The 18,719-nt window shown below is 44.8% G+C and overlaps 1 protein-coding gene across 1 annotated transcript in view; it reads left to right on the forward strand.

Annotated features, from left to right (window-relative positions):
• TMEM209 (transmembrane protein 209) overlaps positions 1–18,719 on the forward strand; it is a 156,648-nt gene that overhangs the window by 39,342 nt on the left and 98,587 nt on the right. The window contains exons 5-6 of the mRNA XM_075342614.1: positions 3,599–3,840; positions 11,964–12,168. Coding sequence (XP_075198729.1) covers positions 3,599–3,840; positions 11,964–12,168 — 447 coding nt within the window. The remainder of the gene's footprint in view (positions 1–3,598; positions 3,841–11,963; positions 12,169–18,719) is intronic.

An 18,719-nucleotide genomic window follows, 5' to 3' on the forward strand; every position in this document is an offset into this window, starting at 1 on the left:
CGTAGAGCACCCCCATCTGTATTTTGACCATTAGCTGTTCATCTCATTTATTCTTATTATAATCTCTAACTATATGCATTTTATATTTTAATGTTGCCAAATAGACCATACTTTACTACTACTATACTAAATTATAAAATTAAGGTACTTGCAACACATATTGACCATATTTTTCTTGAGATCAATAAAGAGGAAACGGCTAGGGATCCATAAGTTTGGCCAGGGGCTTAGAAGAAACAAGGTTGTAATTGGTGGGCCAGTCCTCATTTATTTACAGATAATAACTGTGGAAAGTTGAAGAGGTATACTTGCTTAGTAAAAGGTGTAAATGAGGTTTAGGGAAGTGGTAGCATTAAGGGGTGGAATTGGCAGTTGAAAACCTAAGGGAAAAAAAACCTTAAAAATTACACTTTATTAAATTCTTTTTTAAAAAAACGGTATACCCTAGGACCATCAATACAGCCCTATCAAACCGCAGTCAAGTGAAGGGGGTGCAAGGCACACAAACCTAGGTGCAAGTAAAGGGGTAGTGATAGTAGGGTGACAGTAAACCACCAATAAACACAACCAAAGGTTTTAAAGGGCTCTAAGTCTAGAGTAGGCCCTCACTGTCACCTTCTTATCAGTGGAGTTGCACAATAATTTTTTGGGTGCCCCCCGCTCCTTGTTGGCTCTTCCCTATCTTGCCCTAAGTAGGTAGTTGCCACAATGGCAGTCACCAATAATACATGTGCAGATAAATGAACCGTGCCCAAAATCAGTCAAAAGTCAGAATATGAGGTAAAGAAATGTCCTCCTCAGTTGTTTACAAGGACTTCACTGCCTAAGTCTGAAAAACAGACTAATACTCATAAGGCACACAACCAGAGTTATAAAGCCTATAAAGTAATATAATGAAAATCCCAACAGGGACTATTCTGATAGGTAGGTACATATATAGGTACATATTCAATCTGACCGCCGGCGTGTCCTATCACCTTATTGTGGACACAAAAGAGTTTCAACTTTTGGGACTCTTTCCATGCATCTGTATCATCTGCCCCTGGAATGTACATCACTAGATGGCCTTTCTGTTCTTTTACTTTTTTCCTGTGAAGGTCCCCTGATGAACCCCAAGAATTTCGAGGGGAAACGCACTGGGACTAGGCGTTTTGGAGGTCCTGGCAGATAAGTCCCTGCTGGGATTTTCATTATATTACTGTTATGCGACTGCAGTGAGATATACGCAGAGACAGACAGCGGAGGAGATGGGGGGGGGGGGGAGGTGGGGGGAGGTGGGGGGAGGTGGGGGGAGGTGGGGGGGAGGTGGGGGGGAGGAGTGTTCCCTCCCTTTTCTCCAAGGTTGTGATATGATATCACAAGATCGCATCACAGTCACTTGACCCTCAGCTGACGCTCATAGCAGAGGGTCATTAGCATTATCGCTTCCAATGCTCTTGCATCGGAAGCGGTACACAAGTGGAAAAGAACCTTAATTGTAAGAATTTTTTGTGTTGTGTTGCCTACTTTTGGTGATTTACTACATTTCTGTGAGAACTTTCATATGGGTGGGGGATGCACGCTAGATATTCAGTAGGTCCCCAGGATATGTTGTGTCTGGGCAGTCACAATGGCTGGATGGAGTTCCTGATGTCTGTCTAGTGAAACAGCAGTGGCAATTGCAGATGAATTGCCTGTATCAAGGATTGGAAGCTTCAGCTCCAGGGATACCGTATCGCTGTTGGGAGTTTTACTCTTCATATGCTGAATATTCACTTTATTTCTCTTTTGGTAACACTCCTCTGAACTCAGAATAGTTAAGACCATCCTGTCCGTGTATGAGAAGTGGAAAGAGAAGTATCTCACACACAGTGCACATGGAGGGTGATCAGAGCATGCACTTCCATCTCTAGGGTGGAATGAAAGAGTACTTGCTTTTATTAGGGCTGAGCGGATCTGGACTGTAAAAATCCGGATCCGCGTGGTTTCAACGCTATCTGGGCGCCGGACCCGGGCGCGGGATTCCGGGTGCACGATCCAGATTCAGCAATTAAAGTTAAAATAAAAAAAAAGTAAGGGCTCACTCACACTTGCGCTATTTTGACAGTGGAAGAGTGACATCGTGTGGACACAAGCGGGTACTGCATGACACACACACGCGCCATAGTAACGCGCTTCCACTGTAAATAAATGAACTGTACTACATTAGTGACGGATTCCGTTTGCGTCAAAATAGCGCAAGTGTGAAACTAGCCTAATAAGTGATAGTTTCATACATACCGAGACTCGGTCTCATGGTGGCACACTGCTTCCGAGTCGCGCATTCACTTCCTGTACTGTGCATCGCATACACACAGCTTTCCGTGTTTTCCCCGCCCACCGGCTGTCCCCTCGTCTGTGATTGGTTGCAGGCTGACGAGCCACCCCCCCCGGCCTGTGACACTCATCGCGGCTCAGTCATAGGCTACACTCAGAGCTGGCAGTCTTTTATATGGCTGCTAGCTGTGTCATGTAGCAGAGCTGGATGTGTCATTGTGGGACCTCGTGTGGATTACGCCGGAGCTGCAGGGTGTTGTGGATTAATAAAGCGGTGAAGGAGGGTGTGTTTTGTACTTTATTCCAAATAAAGGTTTTCTCTCTGTGTGTTTATTTACATTCATTTACAGGTTCGTGATGCAGGTATCTCATAGACACCTGTGTCATCACAAACCTAGGGTTTAGTAGCAGCTCTGCGCTGCTATTCACCTCTCATTACCCCTTTTGGCACCGCATCAGGCCACCGGGAAGGGCCGGTATTGCACCGGGATTGTCACATCTAATAGATGTGGCAATACCGGGCGGCTGCGAGCCGGAATACCAGCCCCCAGCCGGCGTTATCATGGCTGGGGATGAAAATTGGAGGAAACCGCATGTCGTTTTTTTTTTTTAATTATTTAAATAAAAAAAAAAAAAAGACGTATGCGGTTTTTCTTAGACCGGAACCACACTTGCAAGGGACTCGCGAGATTCTGACAGGGCATCACCCAACAAAGCCTCGCATGTGTGACTGTGGCTTCAGTTGCGGGCTATATCTGTGCTGCCGATTTGTTTGATTTATTTATTTTATTTTTTTTACTACGTTACTGACCGGCAGACACTTGCTCTGCTTTCACCGGCCGTCCTACCGCCTTTGATTGGTTGCAGTCAGGTGACACACTGCTACTCAGGGTGGGGGTGCGTCTAACTGCAATCAATTACATGCGCCGGTGGGCGGGCAAAGTAGTGAATATTGAATTGTCAGCTCCGGAAGGTAAAATCGTGATCCGGAAGGAGTGTGCCGCCATGACACAGCCTTGGTGAGTACACCACGCGCACTCCTGCCCCCCTATCCCCTCCACAGACTTTTTTAATCTCCGGATTCTGGTGCCCATTGACTTATCTGGGCACCGGATCCCGGAGTGGATCAGACTTATTTTTAAATCTGTCAGTGATCCGCCGGTCCCGGTTTTTGGGGTGTTCGATCAGCTCTAGTCTTTATAGTTGGTTTTAAATTAAAATTTGTGTGTAATTCTTTTGTAGATGTGCAGTATTCTGTAGATTGTAGTACTTGATCTGTAATTTTCTAATACTTCATTTGTAGATGTGCCGTATTCTCCACCAAAGGATATTTCCAAAAGTGTAATTCCAGCATCCACGCCTTCACCAAGTATACAAGGTCAAAGTGTACTGAGCTACAGTCCATCACGTTCACCTAGCACCAGTCCCAAGTTCTCTTCTAGCTTTATCAGTGGATACAGCCCCCAAATGCAAGGTCTGCTATCAAGCAGTGGCAGTTCTTATGCTGCAGCAGTACCCTACTCTCCAAACAGTAGTTACACCAAGGTAAGGTTTAATCCGCTCTAAAATCTGTGTTCCAATTATTTTCTTGTAGTATATCACATCATAGCAATGCAAGCTTAAACCAGTGGTATACTTCATCATGACCATGCGAGCCTGAACCAGTGGTATACTACATCACGGCCATGCAAGCTTAAACCAGTGGTATACTTCATCATGACCATGCGAGCCTGAACCAGTGGTATACTACATCATGGCCATGCAAGCTTAAACCAGTGGTATACTTCATCATGACCATGCGAGCCTGAACCAGTGGTATACTACATCATGGCCATGCAAGCTTAAACCAGTGGTATACTTCATCATGACCATGCGAGCCTGAACCAGTGGTATACTACATCACGGCCATGCAAGCTTAAACCAGTGGTATACTTCATCATGACCATGCGAGCCTGAACCAGTGGTATACTACATCATGGCCATGCAAGCTTAAACCAGTGGTATACTTCATCATGGCCATGCGAGCCTGAACCAGTGGTATACTACATCATGGCCATGCAAGCTTAAACCAGTGGTATACTTCATCATGACCATGCGAGCCTGAACCAGTGGTATAGTTCATCATGGCCATGCAAGCTTAAACCAGTGGTATACTGCATCATGGCCATGCAAGCTTAAACCAGTGGTATACTTCATCATGGCCATGCGAGCCTGAACCAGTGGTATACTACATCATGGCCATGCGTGCCTGAACCAGTGGTATACTACATCATGGCCATGCGTGCCTGAACCAGTGGTATACTACATCATGGCCATACAAGCTTAAACCAGTACATCATGGCCATGAAAGCTTAAACCAGTGGTATACTTCATCATGGCCATGCGAGCCTGAACCAGTGGTAAACTACATCATGGCAATTTCTTCTCACGTTAAGAATGACGACAGAATAGGAGGTAAGATTGAGACAAAGTTCTATAGAGCTGATATTAGAAAACTGCTGTTAACCACAAATGTATGTAATGTATACATTTAAAATTTTCAGTAGACATTAAAGTAACATCTGAGCTTTGTATCTATAAATCTAGCCAAAGGCTATTTTACCATGTCTGTACTCCCTACTGACAGTATACAAAATTATGGGGTTTAGTTTCCTATTATAAATAAAAGGCTGAGGCAAAAAACCTAATTTGTGTCTTATTATGAGAGAAGACATTTATACACTTAGGTCCAGTAATATTGGGACAGTGACCAAATCTTTATGACTTGGACTCTGCATGCCACGATTTTGGATTTAAAATGAAACAATTGCAGTGTCGACTTTCAGGTTTAATTAAAGGGGATGAACAAAATTATCCTGTGAAACATTTAGGAATTGCAACCATTTTTCAACAGTGTCCTCATTTTAGGGGCTCAAAAGTACAGTAATTGGACAAATTATACTATGCCAAAAAAAAATAAAAAGTTCATTTTTAATACTTGTAGCGAATCCTTTGCCGGTAATGACTATCTTTTAGATCTGTAAGCCATGGATGTCACTAAACTCTGGATTTCATCTTTGTAATGCTTTGTCAGGCCTTTACTGCAACTGACTTCAGTTGTTGCTTGCTTGTGGGTCTTTCTGCCTTAAGTTCTGTTTTGAGCAGGTGATATCCATGCTCGAGGAGGTTGAGATTTGGTGATTAGTCATTCAGCCATTGCAGAATATTTCCCTTTTTTTTTTTTGTGCCTCAAAAAAAAAAAACCTCCTGGGTTGCTTTTGCAGTATGTTTTCGGTCATTCTCCACCTGTACTGTGAAGCATTGTCCAATTAATTTTGCTGCTTTTGGTTGAATCTGAGCAGAAAGTAAAGCCCTGTACACATGAGGATTCATCCGGCTGCTTCTGCCTTCAGTCACATCATCAATAAACACTTGTGACCCAATGTCATTGGGAGCCATGCATGCCCTGCCATCACACTGCCTCCACCATGTTTTAACAGAAGATGTGGTGTACTTTTGCATCATGACCTGTTCCAAGCCTTTTCTATACTTTTCTTCTGCCCATTATTCTGGTACAGATTGAACTTTGTTTCATCTGTCCAAAGAATGCTTGTCCTGAACACTGCAGTGGCTTCTTTTAGATGTATTTTTGGCAAAGCGTATTCTACGATTTCTAATTTTTAAGGCTGATTAATGGTTTGCACCTTGTGGTGATCCTTCTGTATTTGCTGTCATGAAGTCCTCTCTTTATGGTAGATTTAGATACCTACTTCCTGGAGAGTGTTCTTCACTTGGGAGGATGTTGTGAAGGGGTTTTTCTTCACCATTGAAAGGATTCGGTGATCATCCACCTCTGTTGTCCTTCTTGGACATCCAGGCACTTTTGAGTTCCCAAACTCCCTGGTGCGCTTTTTCCCCCGTTTTTTCCCCCCCAGAATGTACCAAACTGAATTTGTCCACTCCTAACATTTCTGCTCTCTGATGGTTTTTTTTTTGTTTTTCATCCTAGTGATGGGTTGTTTCTCTTCCATTGAGAGCTCCCTTGACTGCATTTTCTGGGTTCATATGAATGGCTTCCGAATGCAAATGCAACACCTGGAATCAGTTCCAGACTTTACATTTCATGCTTGATTGATAATGGATTAACCAGGGAATAGCACATGCAGGCTATTTAAAGAGCTTTTGAGATAATTGTCCAATTACTTTTGGTCTCTTGAAAAAGAGGCAGCTACATATTAGGCCTCATACATTTGTCAGTATTTTTGCATCAGTGTTTCATCAGTGTTTGCATGCCAAAGGCAAGTAAGGAACTTACAGAGAAAAACTGTAATTGAAGGATTGACAGCATTTCTGTGGTTTGGAGACATTCCAGGTTTTGGCATCCAAATACTGATGAAACGATGCAAAAGTAATGACGTGTGAATGAGGCCTTAAAGAGCTGTAATTTCTAGACCCTTACTCCAATTGGGATGTGAATACCTTTCAAATGTAAAACTGCGTCTGCACTTTCAGCTCATATTGATTTATATAGCTGTATCCTTTAAATATGTTTTAGTAAATAAGTAGTTAAAGTGCCAAAACTTGTCACTGCCAAAATATTTCTGGTCCTAACTGCACCTAGCCTATGCACGTATGTGAGTTAGACATAATCAGGAATGGTGTCCAGCCTTAAGATATATGAATGGTTCCCTTTTCACGCTACGATAGAAAGTTGCCTAACATTTAATTTTACATGTACAAAGGATCTATCTAAAAGAAAGGTGTGCAACTTATTAGAATTCAGATGTGAAATATGCACTTATATTTATCTACAGGCTCTGGTCCCAGGTCCAGAAGATCCTCTTCTGGTTTGTCTGTGTCAGCCCATTACTGGAGTGTTGTGGGAAGGTGGCTGGCTGATGGCTCTTCTCTGTAGCTAAGCCCAACCACTTACGTCTCTAGAACAGATGTGGCTGACAAGGGGCCTGATTTTGCTATTAAATTGACCCAACCACCAGGTTTGCCTATAAACAAAAGTTAATGCCATAATGGTGCTAGAATGCTGATTAAAATGGTACCTTTAGCTGGTAAATCCGAGTCTTGATTGCAGTCATTTTTGTCCACACATCCAAAAATGTAGTCATTGGTGCAGTGGGTTGAGCATCGGGACGGGACTTTGTGGGTCGGGTCTTCTGTAATGTTTCCTCCCCTGGCAGCCTGCCTCCCCTATATTTAAATTTTTGTGCCGCCGCGTTTAGAGCTATGTCCAGCGCATGCACAGTACAATTTTCAAGTTTTTCTCAGTCTTCAATAAAATGGCTCCTAAATCAGCGCATGCATGTACTGACCTCTCCGGCGCCATTTTAGTGAAGATACTGTAAATAAAAATATGAGCAGACTGAATTTTTCTCAGTGCATGCATCGCTGTCACTGTCATCTCCACACTGTCCTCAGTAAAATGGCGCCGAAGATCGCTGTGCGCTCATGCACTGTTTCTGGCTCTGTTTTATTGAAGTTTTGAAGAAAAACTTGAAAATTGTACTGCGCATGCGCCGGACATAGCGCTAATCGTGGTGGCAGAGGGAAGAAATTTTAAACAGAGGGGAGGTAGGCAGCATTACAAAAGACCCAACCCACAAAGCTGTGCCCTAATGCTCAAGCCACTGCACCAATGACCTAATTTTCCTTGTTTGGATAAAGATTACTCTGCAATCAAGGATTGGATTTATAAGCTAAACGTACCATTTTAATTAGCGTCCTAGCACCATTATGACACTAAGATTAATTTATAGGGCAAAAACCTGGTGCTTTGTTCCTTTTTTTAAATAAATCATAAAGTAGCAACTAAGGGTACCGTCACACTAAGCGTCGCAACCAGCGATCTGACCTGGCAGGGATCGTTGGTGTGTCGCTACATGGTCGCTGGTGAGCTGTCAATCAGGTAGATCTCCACAGCGATCAGAGATCAGCCACCAGCGACTTGTGTAACGACGCTGTGCTTCGTAACCATGGTACACATCGGGTTACTAAGCAAAGCACTTTGCTTGGATTCCCGATATGTACCTTGGTTACCAGCGTCCGAAGCTGCCAGACGCCGGCTCCCTGCACAAGTAACCATGGTACACATGGGGTTACTAAGCAAAGCGCTTTGCTTGGATACCCGATATGTACCTTGGTTACCAGCTTACCGCAGGCTGCCAGAAGCCGGCTCTTTGCACATTCAGATCGTTGGCTCCCGCTGTCAAACACAGCGATGTGTGCTTCACAGCGGGAGAGCAACAACCAAAAAATGGTCCAGGACATTCAGCAACGACCGTCGACCTCACAGCAGGGGCCAGGTCGTTGCTGGATGTCACGACATCGCTAGCAACATTGCTGTTGCGTCACAAAAAACGTGACTCAGCAGCGATGTCGCTAGCGATGTCGCTTAAGGTACAGTCACACTAAGCAACATCGCTAGCAACATCGCTGCTGAGGCACGACTTTTGTGACGCAACAGCGATGTTGCTAGCGAAGTTGCTGTGTGTGACATCCAGCAACAACCTGGCCCCTGATGTGAGGTCGCTGGTTGTTGCTGAATGTCCTGGACCATTTCTTAGTTGTTGCTCTCCTGCTGTGAAGCACACATCGCTGTGTGTGACAGCGAGAGAGCAACAACTGAATGTGCAGGGAGCCGGCTTCTGCGGACGCTGGTAACCAATGTAAATATCGGGTAACCAAGAAGCCCTTTCCTTGGTTACTCGACATTTACCTTCGTTACCAGCGTCCGCCGCTCTCACGCTGTCAGTGCCGGCTCCCTGCACACATAGCCGGACTACACATCGGGTAATTAACCCTATGTGTACTCTGGCTAGGAGTGCAGGGAGCCAGCGCTAAGCGGTGTGCGCTGGTAACCAAGGTAAATATCGGGTTGGTTACCCGATATTTACCCTAGTTACCAAGCGCAGCATGCTTCCACGCGTCGCTGCTAGCTGGGGGCTGGTCACTGGTTGCTGGTGAGATCTGCCTGTTTGACAGCTCACCAGCAACCCATGTAGCCACGCTCCAGCGATCACTGCCAGGTCAGGTTGCTGGTGGGATCGCTGGAGCGTCGCTTAGTGTGACTGTACCTTTAGTGAGACGTGGCCTTAGGTTATGTGCGCACTAGAAATGTGATTTTTCTCAAGAAAATTTCTTGAGAAACTTCTGGGAGTTGAAGATTACCGCACATGCGGTAAAAAAACGCGGGAAAAACGCATACGTTTTTCCCGCGGTTTCGCTGCGTTTTTCCGCAGGTTGGACCCTGCGGTTTTTTTATGCTGTAACTGCAATAAATAATATAGATAATAGATAATCGATAGACCGATAATGGATAGAGGGAAAGATGGATAGATGAATAGATAGATAGATAGATGAGAAAGACCTATATAATGTTCCACCCCCCTGCATTTTCTAAGCTGGCACCCTTTAGTGACTTTTATGTGGCACTAAAGGGTGCCTAGCCTTGTATTTGGGCATAAAATAAATTCATTTAAAAAAAAAAAACACCTGAGGTCCCCCATCTTCTGTAGCCAGCTAGGGTAAAGCAGACGGCTGCAGCCTGCAGACCACAGCTGGCAGCTTCACCTTGGCTGGTAATCCAAAACAGAGGGCACCCCCACGCTGTTATTTTACATTAAATAAATAATTTAAAACAAAAAACATGGGGTCCCCCCCAAATTGGATCACCAGCCAAGGTAAAGCGTACAGCTGTGGTCTGGTATTCTCAGACTAGGGAGGTCCACTGTTATTGGACACTCCCCAGCCTAAAAATAGCAGGCCGCAGCCGCCCCAGAAGTGGCGCATCCATTAGACGTGCCAATCCTGGCGCTTCGCCCCAACTCATCCCGTTGCCCTGGTGCGTTGGCAAACGAGGTAATATATGGGGTTGATGCCAGATGTGTAATGTCACCTGGCATCAAGCCCTGGGGTTCGTGATGTCACGCGTCTATCAGATACCCGACATCACCAACCCAGTCAGTAAGAAATAAAAAATAGACAACAAAAAGAGTTTTATTTGAAAAAACACTGCTCAAAACATTCCCTCTTTCACCAATTTATTGAAAAGAACAATCAATTCCACGTCCGACGTAATAAAATAAGGGAAGGGGGGGCACACGGCGATCCATATCTTAGTCACTGTCCCATTCAATGAAGAACAGAATGTTCCCCATTGGCTGGGAGAGCAATGCAGTGACCTGAGCTAACATCAATAGCCCAGGTCACTACAGGGGATGACGAGCGCTGCTGTCAGGAGGATAGATGAGATCATTACCTGCTGTGATGATCTCCTGTACTGCTGACGTCAGAGCTGTCACTGACTTCTATGCCCGCCGCGTTCTCAGCAGTATCGTGAGAGCCCGTGATGTCACCGCTAGTGACAGTCTCGGGGGTATACCGCACATCATTTGCTACCTGCGGTATACCCCCGGTATTTCACCATTACATTACAGTGAATGGAGTGAGATACCGGGGGTATACCACAGGTACCTGCGGAAAAGAAGTGACATGCACATTTTCTCAAGAAATTTTCTCAAGAAAATCTTCAGAAAGAATTTTCTTGAGAAAAAAACGCAGCGTGCGCACAGCTATTTTTTTCCCATAGGTTTTGCTGGGAAATGTCTGCAGAAAGGTTACAAACATTTCTCAAGAAATTTCCGCAGCAAAACTGTGGGTAAAAACGGTCTAGTGCGCACAGGACCTTAAGGATCAACTGACCTGACATACAACTGTTCAGTCTTTTATCATATCTAAGTTGCACGTCAGAAAGATTAAACAGACTTTAAGAAAATAAATAGTCTCACCACCTCATGTCTAGTCTACTCAATGCTGGCATCTAGAGTGTAAAAGAAGCACTTGATCACATAGCCGTTTGCAAGAATTTTAAAATATTCCACAGTTGTGTTCCATCACACTTCTTAAGAAAATGTCTGATTTAAAATAAAAAATTAAATAAAATTCAGACCTAAACCTAGGGAGCATGTTGTTGTTGTTGTTGTTTCAACACATTTCAAACATCCCAGTTCTGACTCCTGGGTAAAGAGTCCTCAGTTCTTAGCTGTGAGCAATAACTCCTACTATTATATTTGCACTGGGTTTTAAAAAGTGAAGAGTAAAGATTGAGGGCCTGCTTATTCAAAGCTTTTACCCCAGAATTCTGGCATAAAAACTTTGAAAAACCGTACAATTGTGTTCAAATCGTGGTTGTGCTATTTTTCCCAGCTCAGAAAAAGTGGGCAGAGCTGGGCCAAGGGCCTGGTGTTCACTGTTTGTCAAATTCATGACGAGCGGTGGCGTTCACTGCGTCACAAAGCTTACTCCGGCAGGAACAGGCATCAGATTTCTGGCGAGTTCCCTCCACTCATCAGACGACGCTCTTGATTCATTAAGAGGCTTATGCTTAGGCTGGAGTCGCACAAGGATCACATCGCACTGTCCCGTGGCTCTCCTGACAGGAGCGTGTTAGCGGCATAGAAATACAGTATGCTGACACACTTCTGTCAGGAAACCCCACCGGTGCGGGCGATGCGATCCTCATGCGAGTCACACACAAGTGTCACTCCAGCTTTCCTTTGGGATCCTTGTGCTGTACTCTGCCGCTTATGAAGGCTGCTAAGAAAATGACCAATCTGGTTGAATTGGGCCCTGTCCTTTTCCATACATAATATATTTCAATTTGTGTCTTTTTCCAGATGCAAAACTTTAGTTCTTCCCCAGGATCACCAGCATACCTCAGTACTCTTGGTCCACTAGAAAACAGTGGCTTGAGATCTCGGTACCGCTCCTCACCATTTGCTTACAGTTCCCCTGCTGGAAAGGATGACTGCATGACGGATCTAAAATTATTGGATACATTCATCCGTAGTGAAGAAGAAAAGCAACAGCGTTCTCAGCTGGGTATGAGCTTATTGAAAAAAATGTTTTGACTTCCATTGCTAAGGGAAAAATAAACCTGTATGTATATATCATGTCCTATTGTTAGTTGCTGTATTAATAAGGTTTTCAGCGTATCTTTTGTTCTTCCATAGTACAGACTATATATACTAGGGAATAAAGCTATTGTAAAATTACTGTTCTCCACATCCGTGTGAGTCCTCTGTGGCCATTGTCAAAACTGTTTCCTTGTCTGCAGTGTGACCTAATAAACAGTTTATTTAATTTATTTTACTTTATTTTATTTAAAATTAGGCGTTATCTTGTGCAGTGGGGCACTTTTTCTATATACCCTCCCTCTTTTGTATGTAACTAAGGCTACTTTCAAACTTGCGTTCAGCGCATTCCGTCACTATGGAGAATAGCGCAGTCCGTTAACGCACTGCGCTATTCTCCATAGACTTGTATGGATGACTCACTGTAACGCAAGTGTCTGCCTTGCATCCGCTGGACGATGCAGCGTTATTTTGACGCGTCGGGCGGAAGGAACGCAACATGTAACGTTTTGTTGAGCAGCGCAATCCGTAGGATTTCACTGCGCATGCTCCCTTTTTTTTTTTTTTTAATCACAAACTTTATTTTTGTTGTCTCTCGGTGGCCGAAGCTGAGCGCCCGGCCGCCGGCATGCCCGGCCGCGGGCAAGTGACAGCGCTCAGCTGAGCAACCGGCCGCCGACATGTGAGGGCGTCCAGCTGAGCGCTCGGCCGCCGGCTATTGAGAGCGATCGGCTGATCGTTCACAATAGTCGGCTGCCGGTAAACTGTAAAGAAGAAAAAAAAATAAATAAAGCTTTCCGTTGTTTTGTACAATCCGTAGCATTGCGTTGTGCCACTATATGCAATGCATCCGTTGCATCCGTCACACAACGCAATGCTACGGAAGCCGTCCAACGCAAGTGTGAAAGTAGCCTAATAAAGAATGAACTCCTGCTTGACAAACACCTTTTACTTTATTGGTAGCAGTTCCCATACAGAACATTTAGTAAGACAAACAATTAGTGCATAGGTAACTGTCAACGCATTTCAGGTGTGCTTGCACTCTTAGTTTATGATAAATGATACAGATATCAGAGACTTTAAAGGGAATCTGTCACTATGTTTTTGCTCCCCATTCTGAGAGCAGCATAACGTAGAGACAGAGACCTTGATTCCAGTGATGTCACTTACTGAGCTGTTTGCTGTCATTTTGATAAAATCACGGTTTTCTCTGCTGCAGATCTAGCTGTTATTTGAATGTAGAGCAGGGTTATAATGAGCTCAGTCAGCTTTTGGACTACCTGCAGCACGCCAAGTAGTCCTCTAATGGTAATCTACTGCTGATTAAACAGTGATTAGCGTCACATTAGTGTTAAACAGTGATTTTGATCCGGCGCTTCCTCTATCCTTTCTATCTCCTTTCTTCTTCATGTGGATGATGTCCTACGTCTTCCACACAGTGTCCTCCGTTGCACTCCTGCGCAGCCCAGTAAGTGACACATCACTGAAATCGGGGTCTCTATTCCTTTATCATGCTGCTCTCAGATTAGGTGGCAAAAACCTGATGACAGAGTCCCTTTTAAATAGTTTCTGTTGCAGTGCAAACACCACTAATTAATTACAACAATTGATGTCAAGCTCTGACCCATGCATAAAAGGACACAGTGAAAATCTGTATCAAAATCACTGACATTGTACAAGGTACATAAAGTATACAAACTATATACATAAACTTTGCAGAACCTTTAAATATATTGTCGCTTTGATATTTACCTGAATGAAATTCTGTGCAGAGTTGGCAATTCATTATACATTAATACATTGTACCATTCAAGAACAGTAATGGTTATAAAATTGCTAGTTAATAGTTCAATGCTGGAAACATAATTGATAACCTAAGGTTATTACCATACAGTAAGAAATCAGTGCATGTTGTTAAATGTTTGTTCAGTTGATTAAACTGTGTGCAATTCAAACTGGACAGCCAACATCATCAGATATTTAAAGGGAACCTGTCACCTACTCACTTGTGTCTCAGTCCGGTCTGATGAACATCACTGATTTTGACCCTGCGTTTCCTCAATCCTTGCGATCGCTGTCCTGCTCCATGTGGATGATGTGTCCTACGTCATCTACAGTGACCTCTGTTGGACTCCTGCGCACATGCATTTCTCTCTGCCATGCTCAGGGCAGAGAGGAGTGCAGGAGCGCAATGGAGGGCAATGTGAGGCGTAGGACGCGTCATCCACACAAAGCAAGAAGGACGGCAATCGTAAGGATAGAGGAGGTTCCTGACGAGACCATCGACAGCCATCGGACTGGAACTTATCGGACCGTCCGCAGTTGAGTAGGTGACAGGTTTCCTTTAAGAGGAGGCTATAAAATACTTTTCTCTCATGGATGATTCAATGATTACCTTTCTAACATCAAATACCTAATCAGTTAGTTGGGGTGTGTGCAAATCATACTGAGTAACTGATGTATAATATTTAGAATAGAGCATCAAACTAATTCTGGAAAAGTCATAGATTATCTTCCTGACTAAGGCTAGGTTCACACTTCTGTTGTTTTGCATCAGTCACAATCTGTCGCCTTGAGGATTTACGGTATCCTGCAAAATATTTTGCAGGAATCCAGTTTTTCCCCATAGACTTCTATTAGTGACGGATTGCGACAGATTATGCTGCGTTGCATCCGCTGCATCGCGGTCAGTCGTTTTTTAACTGACCGCCGGGCGGGAGCAACACAGCCTGTAACGTTTTTTGAGCAGCGCAATTTGTAGGATTTTGCTGCGCATGCGCTCTCTGGCTCCCTGCACAGTAACCAGGATACACATTGGGTAACCAAGCAATGCGCTTTGGTTAGTTACCTAATATTTACAGTGGTTACATGTGCAGGGAGCCAGCGCTAAGCGGTGTACACTGGTATCCATGATAAATATCTGGTAACCAAGCAAAAAGTGCTTTGCTTTTAGTTTCCTGATATTTACCCTGGATACGTGTGCAAGGAGGCCGACACTTCACCACTCGGCTCCGCCCCCTCCCGCACTCCGCATGTGTACACACTCACACACTCACTTGTCCCCAGCCCTGCAGTCCCCGCGGCACTGACCTCCTCAGCGCCGCGCCCCCGCTCGGCTCCGCCCCCTCGCGCTCCGCCTCCCGGACACAACTGAGTCCGACAATGATTTCTGTTCCTTGTTATCCGTTGTACAACGCATCAGTCACATGCGTCAAGCAACGCATGTGACTGATGCAAAATAACGGAAATGTGAACCTTTGCCTAAAATCAACATAGAGTACCCACTCAGTTTAATTAACCCGATTACGACAGCCTTACGGAGATAAACGGCGGCAGAATCAGGTCCTTATTCTGATCCGCCGTCTATAAACGGCGGTCAGAAAAAGGTAAATAGCGCCCCCCAGCGTCAGAAAATCTCCGGGGTTTCAGCTACCGGGGGTAACAGAGACCCTGGAGATCATGATTCAGGCCGGTTTTTCCGGTCCCCGCTCACATGATCACCGGTATACACCTTATACCGATGATCATATTATAGTAAATCACAGCTCCGGTAAACAATGATTTATCTCCCATCTGGCATGATCAAACATGTCAGCTGGGAGATAAATCTCCTCCCCCGGTCCCCCGGGGTCGCCGAAGTGCCTCCCCCCGACCCTCAAACCCCCCCCCCCCCAAAAAAAAATCCAAGATGGCGGCGCGCACAGCAGCGCACCGGCCGCATTTACCCATTTCCTTTGACTTCTGTCGCACACATGCGACAGAAAACTCCTCCCCAGGCCCTGCCAGGTCACCCCTATTCCCACCCCGGTGTTCCCCGGTGTCCCCCGTACCTGTCGGAGCGCTGATCCCCGCGGCCCCCTCCTCCTTCACAGCAGACGCCGGTCACATGTGCAGAGCGCGGCTGTCAGCTCAGCTTCCTGCTTTGCTTGCAGAGACGCTGCTGCTCGCACTCTGCAGCTGTGACCCGGGGAGAGTGGGTGCAGATTCTTTGCACCCACTCTCCTCAAATGGAGGGTCTGCACTCCTAAAAAATGGGGGACGCGTTCCCTGAGCGTGCCCCCCATATTCTAGAAGATTGTGGGACTTCCAAAATAGCTTACAGGAGATTTTTTTTTTCTTTTCAATAAATTGGTCAAAGAGGGATGGTTGGAGTGTTTTTTCAAATACATTTTTTTTTGTTGTCAATTTTTTTTTTGTATTCCTGTCAATTAGTTATGTCTGGTATTAAATAGACGCCGTGACATAACTAATTGCTGGGTTTGATACCAGTTGACATTACACATCTGGTATCAACCCCATTTATTACCCCGTTTGCCACCGCACCAGGGCGAAGCGCCAGGATTGGCGCATCTAATGGATGCGCCACTTCTGGGGCGGCTGCGGCCTGCTATTTTTAGGCTGGGAAGAGTCCAATAACCATGGCTCTTCCCACCCTGAGAATACCAGACCCCAGCTGTCCGCTTCACCTTGGCTGGTGACTTAATTTGGGGGGACCCCACGTTTGTTTTTTTTTTTTAATTATTATAAAAATTTAAAAAAAAAAACAGCTTGGGGAGCCCTCCAAATTGATCACCAGCCAAGGTGAAGCTGTCAGCTGTGGTTTGCAGGCTACAGCTGTCTGCTTTACCCTAGCTGGCTATCAAAAATAGGGGGGACATCACGTCATTTATTTTAATTTTTTTTTTCTTTTTGGGCTAAATACAAGGCTAGGCACCCTTTAGTGCCACATAAAAGTCACTGAAGGGCGCCAGCTTAGAATATGCAGGGGGTGGGATGTTATATGTGTTTGACATCTATCCATTCATCCACTGTAGCATTTTAGGCTGTGTGCCCACAATCAGGGTTTGCAGCGTTTTGGGCGCAGAGTTTTTTTCCTGCGTCCATAACGCTGCATTGTGCAGTAGAGGCACAGTGGAAGGAATTTTAGAAATCTCATGCCCACTGTGCTTCTTTTCTCCGCAGCATAAACCGACCTGTGGTGCAGCTTCCCGAGCCTCAGCATGTCAATTTATGCTGCGGAGACAAGGGTGTTCTCTGCACGTAGAATAAAGCTAATTCCACAGCAGCCTGAACCCAAATCGTGATCACGGGCAGCTGCATTCTCCCGTGGACAACACTCACATCTCTGCAGGAAGGCTGACACAGTGTACTAGATGCCGTGTCGCTGGATCATGGCCACATAGCCTAACAGTGAGAAATTTGTTGCTACAGCAACATTTTTGTGAAGTACCTGTGGAATCAAAATGCTTACTATACTCCTGAATAAAATCCTTGAGGGGTCCAGTTTCCAAAATGGGGTCACTTGTGTGGGGTTTCTGATGTATAGGTACCCAAGGGGCCCTGCTAATGTGACATGGTGCGTGCAATTTATTTCAACTATTCCAGAATTCAAATGGTGATCCTTCCATTCCAAGCCCTCCCATTTATCCAAACAGAGACTTTTTGCCACATGTGGGGTATCCCTGCTCTCACAAGAAATTGGATAACAACCTGTGGGATCCATGTTTTGTTGTTGCCTCTTGAAAAAGTGAGAAATTTGATTCTGAATCAACATTTTTGTGAAAAAAATGAAAATTTTCAATATGGCAACCTAAGCTTATCAAATTCTGTGAAGTGCTCGTGGATTCAAAATGCTCACTATACACCTAGATAAAAGCCTTGAGGTGTATTGTTTCCAGAATGGGGTCACTTGTGGGGGAGCTCCACTGTTTACGCACCTTAGGGGCTTTCCAAATGCGACATAGCGTCCGCTAATGATTCCAACAAATTGTGCAGTCAAATGGCGCTCCTTCCCTTCCGAGCCTTGCCGTGCACCCAAACAGTTGATTTTCATCACACATAAGGTATCAGCATACTCAGGAGAAATTGCACAATAAATTTTATGCTGAATTTTTTCCTTTTACTTTTGATAAAAAAAAAAAGCTGGTTGAAGTAACAATTTTGTGGTAAAAATGTATTTTTTTTATTTTCACATCTCAACATTATAAACTTCTGTGAAGCACCTTGGGGGTTCAGGGCACTCACCAAACATCTAGATAAATTCCTTGAGGGGCCTATTTTCCAAAATGGAGTCACTTGTGGGGGGTTTCTGCTGTTTAGGTACCTGAGGGGTCCTCCAAATGCGACATGGTGCCCGCAATCTTTTTCAGCCAAATTTCCTTTCCAAAATTCAAATATTGCTCCTTCCGTTCCAAGCCCTCCCATTTGTCCAAACAAAGGTTTCAGACCACATGTGAGGTATCACCGCGCTCATAAAAAAGTGGGTAACAAACATTGGGGTCAAATTTTTGGAATTACCTCTTGAAAAAGTGAGAAAGAAGGGAATTTTGTTACTTACCGTAAATTCCTTTTCTTCTAGCTCCTATTGGGAGACCCAGACGATTGGGTGTATAGCTACTGCCTCCGGAGGCCACACAAAGCATTACACTAAAAAGTGTAAGGCCCCTCCCCTTCTGGCTATACACCCCCCGTGGGATCACGGGCTGCTCAGTTTTAGTGCTAAAGCAAGAAGGAGGAAAG

This window comes from Anomaloglossus baeobatrachus, chromosome 4, assembly GCF_048569485.1.
Source record: "Anomaloglossus baeobatrachus isolate aAnoBae1 chromosome 4, aAnoBae1.hap1, whole genome shotgun sequence".
Taxonomy (NCBI): Eukaryota; Metazoa; Chordata; class Amphibia; order Anura; family Aromobatidae; genus Anomaloglossus; species Anomaloglossus baeobatrachus.